Below are 19,969 nucleotides of genomic sequence, written 5' to 3' on the forward strand. Positions count from 1 at the left end.
GAATGATCATCCAGTGACAGCAATGGAGCCCAACCAGAATCAGAGCTCCTAATTTACTCCTGATGTGGCCCAGTGTCTTCCTAGAGCTCGGGTGGGCCAGTGAACCTGTCTGGATCCTGATACACTGAATATTCAAAGCCTATAAATACTTTGCTGCTTGGCTCCAGCTTAACCATTTTGTGACACAAATCTTTTGTTATGCCTTCTCCTTTAATTCCTGTTTTTTAATTTCATTAAGTACACAACTTTGAATCCGTGCTACGAGTTTTAGACTAACAACTGAGCCTTCACTCAACACTGACCCACAGAGTGGGACCCTTTCTTTTCCAGCAAGTTCTCTTCCGCAGCAGTCTCTGAACTAGTTGCCTGACACCTTCTCACTCAACCTTTTTGAGGAAAGAAGAGGTCAAATTTGAACCGCTGTTGTTTCTATTCTTCAGAGATGATTTTTCATGAACTCAGAAGTCATAGGTGAAATATTGAAGAAAAAGAAAAAAAAAGAGTAATGTAATAGAAGCACATTATCTAATGACCTGGTTGTTTTCTGATGTTTAAACTTGAGGGATTTTTATCATTAGTTCTCTGAAATGTTGGCTTTAAAAGCCATAGAGCTTCCTTTGATTTCTTTTTGCATCTCATAATCTTTGTTTTTACTATGCAGAGAAATTGTTTCATTACTTTCTTATTAAAGAAGTGTTACCTCAGATGTAGGAAACTAGATTAATACAATGTGAGAAGAATGAACAATGGAAACTACATAGCATCCTGGAAATATCAATAAAGACACCACCACCAAAGTATTTTCTGAACAATATTGCAGAGGAATATAAAACCTCCATAAGAACTTTTGACACTAGAGAAATTAAGAGGAAAAGTTATAGAGAAAGTGCCAACAATACAACACCAGAGAAAAGAAGCAATAAAAGAACAAAGAAAAAGAGTTCACCAAGGAGAGAAAGTATTTTATTAAATTTAAGAATACCAGGAAAGGGAGATTATTCAAAGCCTATAAGCAATCCTTTCTTTATAAATATAATTGTCTAGACCTCTGCTTTATAATTTAGTTTCTTGCCTCTCTTCTATTTATAGTAGTGAAAGCTTTGATCAAAATCAGAAAGTAAAGCTTAGTCAAGCTCTATTTGCATTGCAAGTCTGAGCCCTCAAGCATGGCATTTTTGCAGTTTGCATACCATTTCTTTAATTTTAAGAATTTTAGTTAATATGCAACCTCTTCATTTGTGCTTCAACAAATCTGCACGAATAGAAATATGGAATGTATTGAGGTGAGCAATGACAGTTCAAATTTTTTAATACTTTCCAATATTAAATTCTGTCTGTTGTCTTGACACTTGTTTTTTCTCACATTTTTTTATTCTCCTTTATAACATGGAAGCACAGAGAAGTGCTTCCATGCAGTTGTTTATGTTGTATGTTCAGCCTACTCAGCTACTGTGCATATTTATAATAATAATAATGCCCAAGAACCTATACAACAGGCATTTCAAAATGTGTTCTGTTTCAATAGACATTGCTTGCCTGGTGACCTGGTCTTACAGAATTTCAGTATCTTTTATGTTAACACAATATTGCCACAAAAGGGAAATGCATACCCACAGAGGTATAATGTTTAGGTATAGCACTGATACAACACCTTCCAGGGAGATTTTAAAAATAAAATCAAATGAAAACCCTCATTTTTGATAGATATCCCAGTGGAAATTGAAATGTGCTGTGGGTCCTCTTTTTTTTTTTTTAAGCTAAGGAAAAAAATCTACACTAGTCTATATGCTCACCACTGTACATAAATGTCAGCATGTAAAAATTCATCTTAATAGAGTGGATACACTCAAGCACTTCTGTTTGCTATTCCATTATAATTTGACCTATAGTTACTAGAGTGTATTGAAATGCACGCTAAAATTAGTTTTAAAATCTTTCAAAAATGAAAATAATATCTAAGCATTCATCCTGCTGCTCAATGAGGTACACTCCCTTTCCACACAATCAGTCCTTCAAAGCTAACTCACAAATTATACCATTACAACTAGTGTTACTTAACCCCTATGTGAAGGCAGCCTCAGTAGACAAGCCAAACACTTAGCTGACAAGGAGATTCCATTTCACATTACAACACTTAGACCTTTATATTCACTAAGCTTTCAAAAACCTTTCCCATAAAACCACGGACAAGCAGTACACAGTGACTTCAAAAACAACTCCTGTTTTTACTTCTGAAATTTGCAGCTCGATTACATTTGTTTTTAAGACTAATAAACTCTTTCGGATGATAAATGTTTCTCTACAGCTCCCTTAATTAAAGATTTGAATTGAATTTCCTGACTTTTTGCTCAAACATAGTAGTAATACACAAGTAAAATTGCCAAGCATCAAAACCAAAACAAATCAGAAAACACACCCCCAGGGGCTGCAGGCTTAAATGGATTTAATTTAATTTCACCAAATTGTTGCATAGATCTCATAGAAAGAATTAACTGGAGAATATATCAATTATTAGTTTATATGGAAATTCTTACATTGAAATCTTTCATGTTTTACCAGCACGGTTGTCACAACACCCTTACTAAACGGTCAAAGCAAAAGCTAATTTAAGTACAAAATGCATAAAATTCCTTCTCACGGGTTTTTTCCTGTTTCTATATTGGGTCACCCACCTTGTCCTAAAAAACACAATATTCTTCTTGACAGCTAGTAACTGTGCATTAACTTAAATTTCCCACCTTCAGTGTTGTTGCTCGGATCATTTAGGAAGGAACAGGTGGCAATCTTGTGCCCAGCCTGCAGTCGTGCCAGCGCATCAGGCTCAGCTGGTTGATCTGAATGCCACTCACACACTCCAAGCTCAAAACTGGAAGCCTGTGGTGCTAGAAGACAAAGAAAAACAATCACTTTCCTTCTTAAGAAGTCATTATTTATGAGACTACTTCCCATTAGAAACATATGCTTATTAGACTACTTCACAGCATTTCTGCTGGTTACTTAAAAGCGTTGTGTATCACTGAGTGCTGTCTAATATTTCAGGCTTCTGAATGATGCCATCTTTAATGATACCATTTTGACAAATTGTTTCCCAAAGATGGATGCTTCTTTCAGAGCAATGGAGTGCTCTTTACGCTGTTGCAACCTTCACGAATTCACTTCTGCAGAGACAGTTGCCAGGAAACATTAAAAAAAAAAAAAAAAGACATGTCATAACAAGAAACACCTAGTTACTTTTCTAGATGATAGATATAGAAAAATCACTTATAACTGAGAGGTTAAACTCAGCAGCATCTCCCCATACTTGAAACAGAACACTTTTTTCTAGAAGCAACAAATTTCTGAATACATCACCACATGTTTTCAAGAACTGTTTAAGGGCAAATCATGCCTGACTAATCTAGTGGCCTTCTATAATGGAGTGCATCAACGGACAAGGGAAGAGCTATGGATGTCATCTACCTGGACTTCTATATGAAGTCTTTGATATGGTCCCCCACAACATTCCTACCTCTAAACTGGAGAGATATGGGTTTGATGGATGGACTGTGAGATGGTTAAGGAATTGGCTGGATGGCTGTCAATGGCTTAATATCTATTTGGAAACCAGTTATGAGTAGTATCCCTCAAGGGTCCATATGGACCAATACTACGAAATACCTTCTTTATGATGTAGATAGTGGGATAGAGTGTACCCTTAGCCAGTTTGCAGCAAGCTGGGTGGTGCAGTTGACATGCTAGAAGGAAAGGGTGCCATCCAGAGGGACCTTGACAGACTTGAGGAGTAGGTCCATGTAAACATCATAAAGTTCAAGATCTTGCGCCTGGGTCAGGGCAATCACCACTATAAGTACAGTCTGGGGGACTAATTGGTTGAGAGCAGCCCTGCTGAGAGGGACTTGGGGGTGTTGGTGGATGAAAAATTGGAGCCAGCAAAGTGCACCTGCACCCAGAAAGCCAATTGCATCCTGGGCTGCATCAAAATAAGTGTGGCCAGCAGGTTGAGGGAGGTTGGCAAAGTGCACCTGCAGCCCAGAAAGCCAATTGCCTCCTGGGCTGCATCAAAAGAAGTGTGGCCAGCAGGTTGAGGGAGGTGATTCTGCTCCTCTGCTCTGCTCTTGTAAGATCCCACTTGGAGTACTGTGAGCAGCTCTGGGGTTCCTGAAATCAGACATACATGGACCTATTGGAGTGGGCCCACAAAAATTATCAGAGGACTGGAACGTCTCTCCAATGAAGAAAGACTGAGAGGGTTGGAGTTGTTCAGCCTGGAGAAGAGAAGGCTTCAGGGAGAGCTTATTGCAGCCTTCCTCCTTTTAAAAAAGATGGAGAGACTTTTTACCAATGTCTGTACTGACAGGACAAGGGGCAATTGTTTTAAACTGAAAGAGAGTAGATTTAGATGGATAGAATGAAGAAATTTTTTACAATGATGGGGGTAAGACAGTGGAACAGGTTGCAAAGAGAAGTTGTGGATGCCCCATCACTGGAAGTGTTCAATGTCTGGTTGGATGGGGCTCTGAGCAACTTGATCTAGTGGAAGACAACCCTGCCCTATGTCAGTGGGTTGGACTGGATGATCCTTAAAGGTCCCTTCCAACCATTCTGTGATTCTATGAAGTTTGAGGTGCCAGATTGTAGCTTCAAAATTTGTGCAGTTAATAATAGCTACAGAAAGAAAATGATTTTGAGCAGAATTGCACTATGATAATGAAAGTTCCATTTCTTAATATAAATGTGGGGGAAAGGCAATCTTCTGGTTAAGATAGAATTTTAACTAGCAGTCAAGGTATCTCAGGGACAACATGGAGATTCCTAAGCAGAGGAAACAATCTTGTGTCAGTATACTGTCCGTGGCATCCCAGAATTACTGAGTTATTCACAGTATTGACATCTCAGGGATGTCCTGTCCAGTGAAACGTCCTGATGCTACAAACATCTAATTTCTTTCTTGTTCCAGTCTTGCATAAATATGTGCACCTTTTTCAAACCACGTGTATTAAGTGAGAAGACCTTATGGAAAATTTATTTCCCCATGGAAAATGCAAAATTCTAGAACATTCTAGAAAGGGATGGATTTTGTCAAATTTCAACACTTGAAAAAAGTTGCCAATACATTCAAAATTAACCAAGCTCCTCTTTAAACACTTAATTAATTAGTAAAACAAAATATTTTTATTCATTCTGCATTTTTTTTTCATTTAGTTGTAAATATTTCTGAGGTTGGTTATTTGGACAATAATCTCAATATCTTATTTCCCAGCTCTTAATTGTGCAGCACATTAGACAACAATAAGATTAGTATTTTAGATTTTCTGACTTCCATCCCTGTAGCAGTTCATCTGAAAGACCCTGCATCCGGTTCTACAGCTGTGATGTTAAAAGTAACCCCTTAAAATTTAAGGAAGTTATATTAATACTAAGCCATCACAGTTTGTATCAAGAAACTCCTGAAAGCACAAATATTTAAGTTATTTTATTCATGACCAGAGTCATACTAATGAATATAAATGTACAGGTCATTTCTTATGTGCATTTACACTGGGATTGAAAATCTTGAAGGGTACAATAAAAATGCAAATTTTAACTACAAATTTCATGCAATTAAAGTGGTCGTTATTTAAAGCCCTCTTATCCAGACTTTCCATAAGGAAAAAAGAAAAAATATTTCAAATTCAAGCAGCCATTAATCTGACCTTTTGTTTTAATTATTGAAAAACATTCAGTAGGAAAATTCCTCTTTCAGGGAGAAAATTAAGATCCTTTCACCCTGCTTTCGGCTGCTGTGAACAATTTAGATGTCACCTAATGAAGTTGACTTTTTCTAATGGGGAAGCACAGGATAAGACCTGGCTCTTATTAGAATATACCTCAGGTATATTAATAGTGCAGCAGCTCAACCTGTATGCCACAACATACACTTCAAGAGCTGCCATGTAAGTTAAGTTTAACACCTAGATTTATAAGCTCTGCTGAGTATACTTGTTTCTGTTTCAATTTTTTTTTTTCTCTCTCTGAGACAGTATTTCATCTCTACAGCTGAGGGGTTTTTTTCAGTTTTGTTTGCTTTAGAAGCACTTTGTTTATGAAAAAAGCCAATATATTTGTACAGAGAGATTTATATCCTCCTGGGGGAACTGGTTAAGCAATCCTATAGGTTGTTAGAAACTAGCAATGCATTTTTTCCCATTATAAACCTGCCCTTTCATCTGCAGGAATCCTTCAAGGAACAGAGAGGAGCTGGGAGAATCACACATCTGTTCTCTCTTCATTGTCAGTTTCAAATTCATCTATTCAAAGAAAGCCCATTGTAAACTTACCTGAGTTCATAGACAAGTATGCCCAAAGTTATAAATTAACAACCTTACTCGTTTGAATTAGCACTGCTAGAAAACTTCTACGAAACTGAGAAGCAAGATGGGCCATGGCATGAAAATATTTATATAACATTTGCTTCTATAATTCTCCTTTGTAAGAAAGTTGAAACACGAAGAGAGTGAATAAAGTTTATCTACCTGAAAATGAATTTTCCCAATACAGATGCTCTTTGAAATAAATGGGTATTCCTGCCTGAATCATTACACTAGGATTGGTATCTTGCTCTTACTGTGATCTGCCAACAATTGCTCAGCACTTTAATATTTTAATAAACACGTGCATCTCTTTTCAATAGGTTTTCCTACTGGGAAATCTACAGAGCTTTATTTCAGAATACAATACACAAACCAAATCGTGTAACTTAGCTTGGTCTATGTCAAACACTGCATTCAAACTAAATTTAAAGACCAAACCCTTGGTGCCTGTGCTACAACTCAGAGGCAGGAAAACAAAGAGGGTGCTTTCAATCAGAAGTGTGCTCATCTGAGGGTGTGACATAGGTGCCACAGCACAATGTTCTTGTGTGACACAGAGAAGCAAGCAATCTAATTTATGCTAGGATGGATAGTACTCCTTTCCCATGAAAATTAGTTGGGTTGAAAAGAGAAATAGGAAATGTTTTGCTAAAAAAATCCTGACATGCATGGATGGTCTGACTGCAAAGCTGACCAGCCTGACATTACAGCTCTTGGATGTAGCAGAGCAGAACAAAACATCCTCAACTACACAGCTGAGGATCACGACCTTCAGGCATTTAAAAATACACACAAGTGCCTTGGGAATCTCCTAAAGTTGACTGCAAAGCTTTTCCTGAGAGGGCTAAACACATCAATTCTTAAGCCAAAACCAGTAGATCTTTTCTACCCACTGAGGCCTTACCCACTCTCCTGGCTGCAGGAAGCTACATTTATACTGAATTAGATTCTTAAGGTATTTATTATCATTTGTAACCGTGTTTAGGTGTGATATGACAGATGATGATTTATGAGATTTCTTAAGGTATTTATTATCATTTGTAACTGTGTTTAGGTGTGATATGACAGATGATGATTTAGAGAAATGCAAATAAGCAACATGAAAACACTTAAGGAGTTAAGAAAACCTTTGAATACCAAAAGGCTTTCCTTTATATTTTCTCTTCTAATCCAAAGGAAAGATGAAGTAAAATGAAGTATTCTTACCACTTGCCAGAGAGCATCCTTCACTGAAAGTAATATCATCAATGGCAACAGTTTGATCTTGTCTCTGGGTCTCCACCATCCCCCGAAAGACAACCTGCAGAGATTAACAGCAAATCAACACGAGATGGCATTCACCAGTGTCACAGACAAGAGGAGAAAACCCTTTCAAGGCAGCCCGTCTAGTCCACAGTGTTTCCATTAGAAACATTAGAACTCAAATCATGCACTTAATTCTGGAGGAGTAACATCCTGGCTTTTTCACATATCTGTGGCTTGTCAGCACAGATGTATAGTCTAATCATCTAACTTAAGAGTGAAGTAGCATTTAACGGTATGGATCTGAAGACCACAATAAAATACATTAAAACCTAAGCAAAGATCATGACTGTTAAGAAATACAAAGGATTTTGTGTTTTATCAAGCCATTATTCCACCAGAGACTGGAAAGGTGAAACTTTTCTGGTTGTTTTCAGAATTTGTCAGAGACCTGGAGCAAAGTCAGACCAACAAACACCATTAGTCAGAAGCCTTTCATCAAGTTTTTAGCCAAAAATAAACCAAAAAACCAAACCTTCAGCAGTACTTGGTCAACTGCTATTCTGCTCTAATGTTGCAACTGATTTATTTTTTTTCCTAAACAGTCTACACACAAGAATATACAAATATTTTACATTTCCATCTTAAAAGCAGAAACTTTTGTGACTTTTTGAGACTTTGTGGTAGAGACTACCCCATTTATTCTGCATTGATATAGAAGGAGACTGATCAATCACAGTCCTTGGGAAAACCCAACAAAACCCGCACCAATCAAACCAACCAAACAAATCAATCACAGAAATAACATTCCTTAAATTATTCCCTAGCCACATCTTGAGATGTTACAGCTCCAGACTTTTCCAGAGCCTTAAAGGTAAAAATCTACCTAGAGGTACATTCTGGCTCTTAATAGGGAATGTACAGTGGTAGCTAGATAATACATTTTCAAAGATGAGCTTTAGTGTTCGGGGCATTTTTGTGCATAGTTTAAGTGACTGTAGCAGAAAACCTGCATTTATCCTCTAAATTATCATCAAGAGTACAGTATTCCAGTGTACAAGATGTCAGAAATCAGATAAGGTCATCTTTCCAGGGATGGAGGTGAGGCTGACCAGCCTGTAGTTTCCTGGGTCATATTTCTTGCCCTTTTTGAAGACTGGAGTCTTTGCTACTGACTGAACTAGGAGCAAAGTCAGTGATGAAACTCTGGACCCATCTCTCTAGAAAAGTGTCAGTTCTAATTTTTTCTTCCTGTCTTAACTTCCCCTCTTCCACAATGACAGAAAATCATTTTTAGATGCCTCCAGCTGCTCTCGAGTATATAAAAAATTAGCCAGGCTTTATCTGTCACAGGTACCCATCTGTCCTTCCCTGAGGAGGTCAGTCCACTAATAATCAAACTGATTCCCATCCACACTTAATTGAGCACGAGATTGGTCAGTTTGCCCTCTCACACAATCTAGAGCTCTTCAGTCAAAAAACCTGCAATGAAAACATCTACTTAATGACTTGCTCATAACAGTAATTAACAAGCGTTACCTAAATATAGTATCATAGAATGGTTAGGGTTGGAAGGGACCTTGAAGATCATGGAGTTCCACCCCCCCTGCCCTGGGCAGGGACACCTCCCACCAGAGCAGGTTGCTCAAGGCCACATCCAGCCTGGCCTTGAACCCCTCCAGGGATGGGGCAGCCACAGCTTCTCTGGGCAACCTGTTCCAGTGTCTCACCACCCTCACAGGAAATAATTTCTTCCTGAAATATGTAATATCTATGGCTGTCAGATCAAATTAACATTGCAGCTCCATTAGTGGGAAGGAAAGTTCAAGCAGGAAGGTCGGTGGGGGCATGACACAGGCTGGGCTCCCCCCAGAAGTGCAGCCGTGAGGACAGATTCCCAGTGCAGCAGCAACAACCCCCACGGTAAAACACAGTAATCAAGCATGAAGACAAAAAAGTGAACCCCAAGCCCAGAACTATTTTCCTTAATGAAGTCTGGGAGACAAAAATTTGTCCTCAATAGAACAGGGGGACAGTAGTGTAAGAGAGCAAATCATGCTATGGTTCTCCAAAACCCAGCCAAACCAGACCTACTGAGCTTATTGCATGTTGAGTAATTAAAGCAGTGGTAATCTTTGTATTTGGTGGAGATTTTTGAAAGCCCAAACCAAATCTCCTAGCCCATAAAGATTTTTTTGCTTGTTTGTTTGGAGAAAGAAAAGACAATGGTATTAAATAATATCAAAATGAGCAAAGGAAATAAGCAGTGGAAGTTTTAGATAAAATCCACTTTGAATGTGCTTGCAAAATTGACAAAATGAGTTGAGCACCCTAATTCATATAAATTTCCACACCCAAAAAAGACCTTTTCCTGTCCATTTTTTTTTCATAGAAACTTTCATTGTCACTAAGAAATATTTTAACTAAGAAATCTGAATATATGATTAAAGTATTCAATGAACATGACAGTTTCCTGAGAAGAATGGGATGTCAGTTTACGATGGGGTTAAATATTTTTATCATTTTGCAAGTTTGGAACAGGAAAAGGCATATTTCTAATAATTGCATTGCAATGGGAATTTTTGGTGTGCCTGCAATAAACCAGTACGATCACTAATTATTTAACTGCAGCTTTTTTGTAGTTTATTTGTGCATGACTTGAAATATGACACAGGTAGCCCTGTTGGCTAAAGATCTTATCATATCAAAAGGGCCAGTGCAAAAAGGCAAGTGAATTGTATTCATTTGTATGATCAGCATCTTACAAGTTGTCACTGGAGGAAAAACATGCAACCGAAGAAGAGTTTTCTCAGCTTCAGCCTCTAGCCTAGGTGAGGTGCCCAGCTACATTTCTTTGGCTAAATGTAATGATTACTGCAGTAAGTTTGACACATGCCTCTTTAAAGCTGGACCGTGCCCATCAGTTCACTTTACGGAGGCTAAAGGATAACAAGGTTTGCAAGCAATAATCTAATTAGGATTTGATCCAGCAGTTTAGAGTAAGAAGATGCCATATTATATTAACCATTTCCCAGGATCAGTCAATTTGCTAAACAATATAGAATCATAGAATCGCCCAGGCCGGAAGGGACCTCCAAAGGCCATCTAGTCCGACCTCCCCGCAGTCAGCAGGGACACCCCCAGCTAGACCAGGTTGCCCAGGGCCTCCTCGAGCCTCACCTTGAATATCTCCAGGGAAGGGGTCTCAACCACCTCCCTGGGCAACCTGTTCCAGTGCTCCACCACCCTCACAGTAAAGAACCCTCTCCTCATCTCCAGTCTAAATCTGTTCTCCTCCAGCTTGAAGCCATTGCCCCTCGTCCTGTCACTGCAGGCCTTTCTAAACAGGCTCTCCCCAGCCTTCCTGTAGGCTCCCTTCAGGTATGAAGGATGATGAAGTAAATCTAGAAGTAAACACTTCTGGTACAATCTCACATTGCTATACAGACACTCATATCAGGTAGAGGTAAGTTATTGACAGGTAACAACATTGGTAATTGTGTTGAGTTTGGTACCAGTATTGCATAAAATCTGTTCTCAGTCAGGGTTGAGCACACAGGTATTACTCCAAAAAACCCAGATTTAGTTGGATGTTTTAGCACAACATTGCCTCTGCAAGTCAAGTAATTGTGTTTCTCATATGGTTTATTGAAATGAGGTTATGCTTTCATGCCTTCAGGTTTGTATGCTAACCAACTCTTCACAGTGACTACTGTAGGAGGAAACAAACGCCTCTGATTTTCTTTGCTCCCCACTTTCCCTCCAGAATTATGCAAAACAGTGAGTGTACATCATCCATGGTATCGTAGCCCGAAGTTATATTTACTGTGCTTTGTGTAAATGCACATGTAAAAACATTGCATTTACTGTGCTAATGCTTTGTGTAAATGCACATGTAAAAACATTTAAATAACCTATGAGACTTACATTGTTTTTCAGCAGCTTTGAGCAAAATAAAACCACATGCACGTGTTCTGTGACAAAGGCTCAAAGCTACAATGAATAGTTAAGTACAGTATACAGAACAGTAACCTGTAGCATAGAATGGTACTTCCTATATAAATTAAACCTTGAGTTTATTGGTACAGTTCGATTGAGGCTAAGGGAGTACTGTATTGAAAGTTAAGATCCTGAGTGTATCACCTCTATGGGCAGGTAGATTATTTATGATGTAATGAGACTGTTTTATTTAAGACACATACACAGTTTAAGTAAGGTTTGGTATTGGTTTCAACACCACCAAGAGATAAGAACAAGCAATATTTGTTACTGCCAAGCATGAACCTCCAAATGGCTTCTCTCTCTTTTACCTCATGATAACACTTTCCATTTACAAAACATTTAGATTTGAGTTGTTAAAAACCCTGTAATTTATAAACCATTTAATAAGTGCAATTTACAGTCACCTCTGTGTACCAACCTCATATTTTTCAGTGCTATTGATTATGATGGTCTTTGATTTCCACTGATTTTGCAGTTCTCCTGAATCTTGCCAGATGTTTGTAATAGTATCTTCAGAGGGCTTTTGGAGCCCCACCATCAATGTGCCACTCACATGACTGATCCAATAATGAAATGTAATCTAGGACATAAAAGGTCTGATTATTCCAGGGAAATACTGTGACAAACAACGAAATACAAGGACTATGCATCAAAATACCTGGCAAATGTGTTCTTCATCAGTTGGAAGGAAAACATTGGTCCTTAAAGTTGCAGAAGAGGATCGCATTTCAGAGGACAATGAGAGGAAATAAGCTATTAAAAGGAATAAAAAAAGAAATCTTAGAAGCTTGGAGAGAAGTTATATGAAATATAACAGTAAAACAAGAAGAGGCCATATAAAGGTAATAACTAAAAAGCCAACTAGAAGTTTTTACCCAGAAAAGATTCTTATCATACTTGTAGCCACTGCATGCCAAGCATTTGCTCATATTAAATACTGACATAGTATTGCTCCACATGCTCGCTGAAATTTCAAGTAGGGTTCCAAAATGTTTCCTATTTGACTTGAAAACTGAAAAAGTGCAAATTGGGGGACAAATCTAAGACTAACTCAGCAAGCTGATCAAAGAGCTTAAACCCCAATGACTGAATAGATTGCATATTTCATGCATAAACAACAAACTATTGTAAGCAATGACACAGATTTATTACAGCGGTTCAAGTCTTTGAAGAGCTGATGGAAGGCAGGAGAGGAGCCTATGGTGTTCTTCTGTTCCACAAGACACGGGTCTGTTTTTTGGTTGCTCAGAAAATTGCCTCTTTGCAGGGAGGAGGCTGTGGTATCCCCTTTATGAAGGACTGTCCTCAGAATCTTCACAATACCATTAAAGATGCCATTATCTTTCCATTTACAAAACAAGTCCAAATTAAAGCTTTGCTTTACTTGAAAGATGTAACAGCTCAACAAGTTAGTAAAACATGGTTGTTGCTATGCCTTTTGACTGATTTTGTCTCTTCCTGACAATATTGTTTCAGATCGTCTAGAGGACAGAAGGCAACCACCCTATTTTAGGATATCGAAAACCACTAGTCAAAATTTGGCCCTTTCTGAACATGAAGTCTTCAGATAATGTTAGATATTAAAGGATGCAACGGGATTCAGCCTTCTGCTCCCCACCACCTTCTTTTCTCTTCTCCCCTCCTTCCCAAACTCCAAGCCACGTGAGGTAAACTGTTGCCCTCTGGCATTAACATGTAAATGAAGGGAGAAAAGCGGAGAAAGGAGAAAAAAAGCAAGCGGGACCGAAAGGAAAAAAAGCATCCTAAAAATAAAGAGTCCTACAGAAACCAAATATCAGAGGATACTACCCACTCTGACTTCTCATCCTTGCCTGCAACTGGAAGCTCGCTGCCAAAAGACCATAAGTCTAGCTCAGTGCTGGAGCCAGCTAAGGAATCCACCACAAAAATGCATTTTTCAGCCTGCTACAGAGCAGTGGCCCTGCTCTCCCCTGGCTTCAGGCCTTTCACAACAGCTCAGGCAGTGCTTTCAGAGCCTGCCAGCTGCACAGATATTCTTCCTACCCACAGCAGATGGCTTGGTGCCTCAGCAGAGCCCTATCCTTGACTCCACTGGTTTTTAGCTTCCATAAAATTTTGAACCTTTTTTCTTTTAATTCCCAAGAGATACATTTATCTAAGACTCATAAACAAGGTCAGATTTCACTTGCCAAAGAAATTGTGTCTTATACAGGTGGGGCAGAAATGATCGTTTTAAGAAATTCTTTGAACAGTGATTTTATATTAAACCTCTGCATAGAAAATAGGCTTCAGTTTGTAAAACCAGCTTTGCTTTAGATTCTTTTGAGTGGTTGTCACTGGTCTGTTCAACTATATTTTCTACGAAAATGAGAATCATGAGGAGAGACAGAGCTAAACAAAACCTGTTACCTTCTGGTAAATGATTACATAAATCTTCAAAGGAGTTACATGTAAGAAGTGATCTTTGCTCTTCTGCTAATGCGTGTGCCATCGCTTATCCTGATGGCCGGATCTCTTCCCTTTCATGCTCTGCCATAGAGCACACTCTGCTCAATTGTCACCGTACAATATAATTTCTGGTCTTTAAGCAGGAACCAACATAAAACTGATTACACAATCTGTTGAGTCACCAGCAGTGGGAAAACTTGAACAGCTGCCATAAGGAGATAAATATTTCCTAGGCAATTAGAACAAGCATTCAGAAAATGAAAATACAGTTTAGCCATTCTCCAGGTAGAAAACCAAACTACAATTAACTCTCCTTCGCCATACAGTTCACAGATCTGAGTGTAAAGCCTCCCAGCAAGCTGAATAAGTATTCAAACTTTCTGTTATATGATCAAACTTAACTCTCCTTTGCCATTCAGTTCACAGATCTGAGTACACAGCCTCCCAGCAAGCTGAATAAGTACAAGTATTCAAACTTTCTGTTATATGATCAAAATAGCTTAGATTAATATGGAGTGGTGATGCAACACCCCCTCCTCCCCCTTTAGGTCACTCAGTGCTTAGTGCGATTTCCTCCCCACATAACAATACAATGGACAAGAACTTTACTGGAACATAACAGTCCAACATAAAAGAAAGAAAAAAGGTGGAGGGTAATGAACCAGAACAGTACAGCAACCCCTTAAGCACACTAGGCTCCCGTGACTCCTGTTCTTTGGAAGTGACAGCAATAGTTGATCACTCCTGACAATATATAGGTCATGACCAAAAGAGGGGGAGTGATACCAGAACTTCAAGCTCTAGCAAGTTCTGGGTAACACGTGGAAAATACCAGAATATCCCCTTGTCTGAGTTAGGCCGGAGTGGAAAAGTACCCGATGAAAGTAAATTATCTCAGACCCTATAAGCAGCAATTCTAGTAAGACCCTTCGAGCTGTTCTGGATTCCAGCAGGCAATAACCAACATCCCCCCTACGTTTGGACACCGCTCAAGGCAGACACCTCAAGGTGTAAAAGGCCAGGGAGAGTCAACATTCCCTCCCAAGCCTCAGTTATCACCCACTAAGGAATGCCAATGCATTGTAAGCGTTTACTCCAAACTCAAAAAGAGGGAAGTCTTGACTATTTAACTGTGCCTCTCTTTCATCCACCTCTCTATCCATGTGTCTTTAATATACACATTAGCTCTTACGAGTGTGGGTGTTATACTTTACTAGGTCCAAATGCATTCTGTCCATTTGTCTGTCCATGCATAAGGAATCAACAGGGGCACCCATGGGCTCACTAGAGTCATCTGCTGGGAAGGCACCTTTGGTCCTAGCAGTTAAAGACTGGGGGACAGGGGGTGTGCAACCCCTCGAGTGGTGTGTGTTTGTATGTTCGTGCTCACGTGTACATACACATATTGGTTCAGGATACCTGACAGTAAGTCAGTGTGAATCTTGTCATTTTCAAATCTGTAATTAAGTTGCTGTTCAATTATTTTGCTAAATCATCTCGTAAATCCTAAAGTTGGTTAATGATGAAGTGCTGCTAAAATTCAACCTCTTGATCTACCTCAAATCAATAAAGAATTTTGAAGTGCTGCTAAATCATAACTGTGTCAAACATTTCCATCCACAACGTATGGCTACTGCACAAATCAGACCTAGGAGATATGGTGGTGACTGAGCTCCCAAACCAAGTCGATGGGAATACGCAGAAGACCAAACAGTTTGCTTCCTCTGTAACGAACACTTGAAGTTGATGGTTCTCAATCTTTTGCTGACTTTGTGTGTCTGCGTAAGTTAAATATCCTCCTCACCACCAGTTCCTTCCAAGTTAAAGGTAATCACTTTTATTAGATATAGAATATCTTTCAAGTTTTTTTGCTACATCCTGATGCAGTGTCAAGCACAAACCCTAGAAACTCAACTAGAGCAAGATTCTGTTGCCTGGTTAATTAATTGTGATTCTAGCCAGGAGTTTGCTATATTTTTATTCTGTAGTATTTACCTCCTCTGCTTCCTTATGAGAAGAGCTGTTATTATTTTTAAGTGTTTCACAACTTACATACTTGAAATAAAACTTATTTTTCTGAAAAAAAAGTCTGGTAACCAGTTACTCAAATTTATGTGCCAACAACAGTTTAAATCAACTTTTATTTAAAAAGAGCCTTAGCTTCAGAAGCTTGGTGCACTGCACTGGTTTGGGCTTGGATAGCGTTACATTTCTTCCTAGTACCTTGTAAGGGGCTATATTTTGGATTTGCGCTGAAAATAGTGTTGTTAACACTATGATGGTTTTTTTTAGTTACCGCTGAGCAGTGCTTACACAGAGTCAAGGCCTTTTCTGCTTCTCACCCCACCACTGAATAGGCTGGGGGTGCACAAAAAGGGGATACAGCTGTGACAACTCACCTGAAGTGACTAAAGGGATATTCCGTGCCATATGATGCCTTGCTTATAAATAAAACGGATACAGCTGTGACAACTCACCCCAAGTAACTAAAGGGATATTCCATGCCATATGATGCCTTGCTTATAAATAAAACTAGGGGGGAGGCTGCCATAAGGGCTGCTGCTCAGGGGCTGGCTGGGCTTTGGGCAGTTGGTGGTGAGCAATTGTTTCCACTAGCACCACTTGTTGGGATACAGCTGTGACAACTCACCTGAAGTGACTAAAGGGATATTCCGTGCCATATGATGCCTTGCTTATAAATAAAACTAGGGGAGAGGCTGCCATAAGGGCTGCTGCTCAGGGGCTGGCTGGGCTTTGAGCAGTTGGTGGTGAGCAATTGTTTCCACTAGCACCACTTGTTTTTCCTAGGGTTTATTTTTCTCTCTCTTTTTTTTCCTTCTTTTCCTTACAATTTTTAAACATTATTATTTCATTTTAATTAATAAACTGTTTTTATCTCAACCCATGACTTTTTTCACTTTTACTCTTCCACTTCTCTCCCCCATCCCACCAGGGGCAGGAAGCGAGTGGCTGTGTCTTTCTTAATTACTGGCTGCAATTAAACCTCAACAGTCCTTTTTTGGCACCTAACTTCTGGCATGAAGGGTTTGAGATAACAGATTTGACCAGAGCATAATGGAAGTTATTTATATCTGTTAATAGGGGTGGTTCACAGAATTGATTCAGCTGTTCTCAATATTTGTCTGATCTATACCATGCTTTCTTTTTTTGCTGTACCTGTTGACCTTTGCAGGATGTGCTTGAATGCTAAACACAAGCAAAACTGAAGTTATTAGAAGTGTACTATGTGGGTAAAGTTTCCAAATTGCAGAGCATCATGAAAATGATCAGCTGTGGAATAAGAACTTGCAGGAAAATGTAGGTGGGTTTTTTTTGTTGATTTTTTTTCTATGAAAAGCTTTTAAATTTAATGTGCTGTTTTCATTTTGCTAATTTCTAAACAAGTTTTTATCAGCTGTGAAATAAGAATTTGGAAGAAAATGTAGATGGGTTTTTTTTGTTGACTTTTTTTTCCTATGAAAAGCATTTAAATTTATGTGCCATTTTCATTTTGCTAATTTCTAAACAAGTTTTAAACGTATCCACCTTTAAACCACCAACTCACATTATCATTATATGGAACTTCTACCTGTTTGGTAGCTTATGCAATGTGTAGATACCAATTGCTTTAGAACAGTACAGATATCCACACCCCCAGATAATCACAGTTTGGAACGAGGTGAAAAACACCTAGGCTAATCAGTCTCACAGCAACACTTCAGTCCTGCATAAGGTTATATTCTTGTGCACTCTCCAATACTGCATGCCTGCCTTCAGGTGCTTGCTCTGAGGCCTGCTGCACCACTGTGTGCACAGGAGAGATGGGAGGGGGTGGTTGGACAAAAGGAAAGAGAACAACAGAAAATACAGAGAAGAGAATTAAACAGTTTGGGGTGACTCCTTCAACCAGCTCACATCTTTACTGTGAGACTAGAGGTTCCCATCCAATTCATTCCCTCCTTCCTTGCTTTCTTCCAAACAAGTTTTCTGATAGCTTTGGAAAGCAGGAGAAGGCCTACTGCAGCTAAAGAAGTTGGCTCCAATTAACTAAAAAGGTATGAAGTAAATCACATACTACAGAAGGAAGAAGCCAGGTTTTGGAAAGTAAGGTTAACTTGGCAATTAGACAAGCACAAGGAACATATTTTATCTAAGGACAGGGACAACAAATTACTTAGTTGAGGGACAGTCTTTAATGCAAAGTGGAATTTTAATAAGAGTTAGAGGGGACCCGGCTCAAACAGACTATCAAGGTTCTTCCTGTCCCCTGTCCAAAGTCACCTTCTCTCAAATTGTTTGGAACTGCAATATTAGCCAGAGATAATAGATACGCATACTTCAGGCATTCACCAATCCAAGAAAAGAAGAAAAAAATGCCTTGAAATGGGGGATCCAGTACTCATTTCTAAACTTTGCAACCATCAAGATTGAAATTATCACCTGATCTCCAAAACAGGTAAAGGTCACTCAGATAGATAAACACGACTCTCGATGACTGATTACTTGCTCCTCCATGATAACAAGAATTGCTTTCTGGAATACTGTCTTTTTTTCCTGGAAACCTGGGTTATTGTAATTACAATCACCTAAAGACTTGCACACGAGTGCCCAGAAAACATGTGACAGAATCCAACTGAACTCTCAAGAAATTAGTAAAATTAAGCAAATAAAAAAAGAGGACTACATAATTTGGAAGAGCCCATGGTTCCTTCAAAAACCATGAGGATTCTTACCACTGTCATTTCCACTGTGGTCAGAGTACGGTGGTCCCAAGCCAGATCGACCATTTCTTTGTATCCATCCAGGCTGTAAATTCAGTTCATGAAGAGCTTTGCATTGGTCAGTTTCAAAATCACACTTTTCACAGGACGAACCTGAATTGAATCAAACAAACGAAAAATTAAAACCTCAAAAACAGAAGCAAAGGGATGTGTTCTCACCATCATTTGCTATTTAATTAGCACACAGAAACACTCTGAATGGTTTCCTAGGAAAAGTAAGAAACACCAGAATTTTCAAATCATGAACAAAAAGAAACAGGACAGTGGAAGAGGGACAAGAGAGAATGAACACTGAAAAAAAAAAAAAAAAAAAAAAAAAAAAACAACAAACCAACAACAAAACAAACCACCAGCCCCCACTCCACTCCAGCCAAACCAAGCCATTTATATTATGCCACTAATTTGGGAATGTGTTGGGAAAAGCTTATGTTAATAAGCTTTTTTTCTTCACAAATATGTCTGTAGGAAACTGTTCAAGCTAACGCAGCTTATATGCAAAGGCTGTTTTTAAAATGTATTGCAGCTGAAGAACTTCAGTATACCCTCTGTTTACCCAGCGTTCTTGCAAAGAAAAACAAACACTTAACACCAGGAAATAACCAGATAGAAAAAACAAGCATATTTTTATTCCACTACTATTTATTTCACCATTTTGCAACCTGCGTTTTTGGGGAACTTGGAGTATAAGCCCATTCCCAGAAACACCCCAGGGCTTAATAACAGAAAGGTGAGGCTCTCATCATCCGACATCCTCCAGAGTTTACCAGTGCTCAGTGTCTTTACTAAGCTGCTGCATTAAAGCAAGAACCACGCTGTTCAGAGAAGAGCTGAAACACGTCCCCAGAATGACACAGTCTCCCCACTTCCCTTTCCTCTGACCTTATTTCTTCTAGTGCACATAGCAACGTGCTGGCCAAGGACTGCTTTCCTCCCCTTCCAAATTCCCCTGTAGGGCACCACAGGTTAGTAAAAGGAGGCAGAACATTCTTTTTCCATAGCATCAAAGCTGAATTTAAAGAGTTTACAAGTGCCTAACAGGCTGGACAGTCCCATTCCTTCAACCACTTATTGTAGTAATGGAAGGATTTAAAAAAAAAAAAATCTAATCAGATGCATCTCTAAAGACCAAGTTTATTGCAACTTCATCCCAAACAGGACAGATAT

At 39.0% G+C, this 19,969-nt stretch overlaps 1 protein-coding gene across 1 annotated transcript in view; it reads right to left on the minus strand.

Moving 5' to 3' along the window:
• MALRD1 (MAM and LDL receptor class A domain containing 1) overlaps positions 1-19,969 on the minus strand; it is a 279,653-nt gene that overhangs the window by 245,871 nt on the left and 13,813 nt on the right. The window contains exons 5-7 of the mRNA XM_014945933.1: positions 7,557-7,650; positions 2,739-2,882; positions 755-765 (exon numbers count right to left, since the gene is read on the minus strand). Of these exons, the coding sequence (XP_014801419.1) occupies positions 755-765; positions 2,739-2,882; positions 7,557-7,650 (249 nt within the window). The remainder of the gene's footprint in view (positions 1-754; positions 766-2,738; positions 2,883-7,556; positions 7,651-19,969) is intronic.

Source organism: Calidris pugnax, unplaced genomic scaffold (assembly GCF_001431845.1).
Source record: "Calidris pugnax isolate Ruff unplaced genomic scaffold, ASM143184v1 scaffold19, whole genome shotgun sequence".
Classification (NCBI taxonomy): domain Eukaryota; kingdom Metazoa; phylum Chordata; class Aves; order Charadriiformes; family Scolopacidae; genus Calidris; species Calidris pugnax.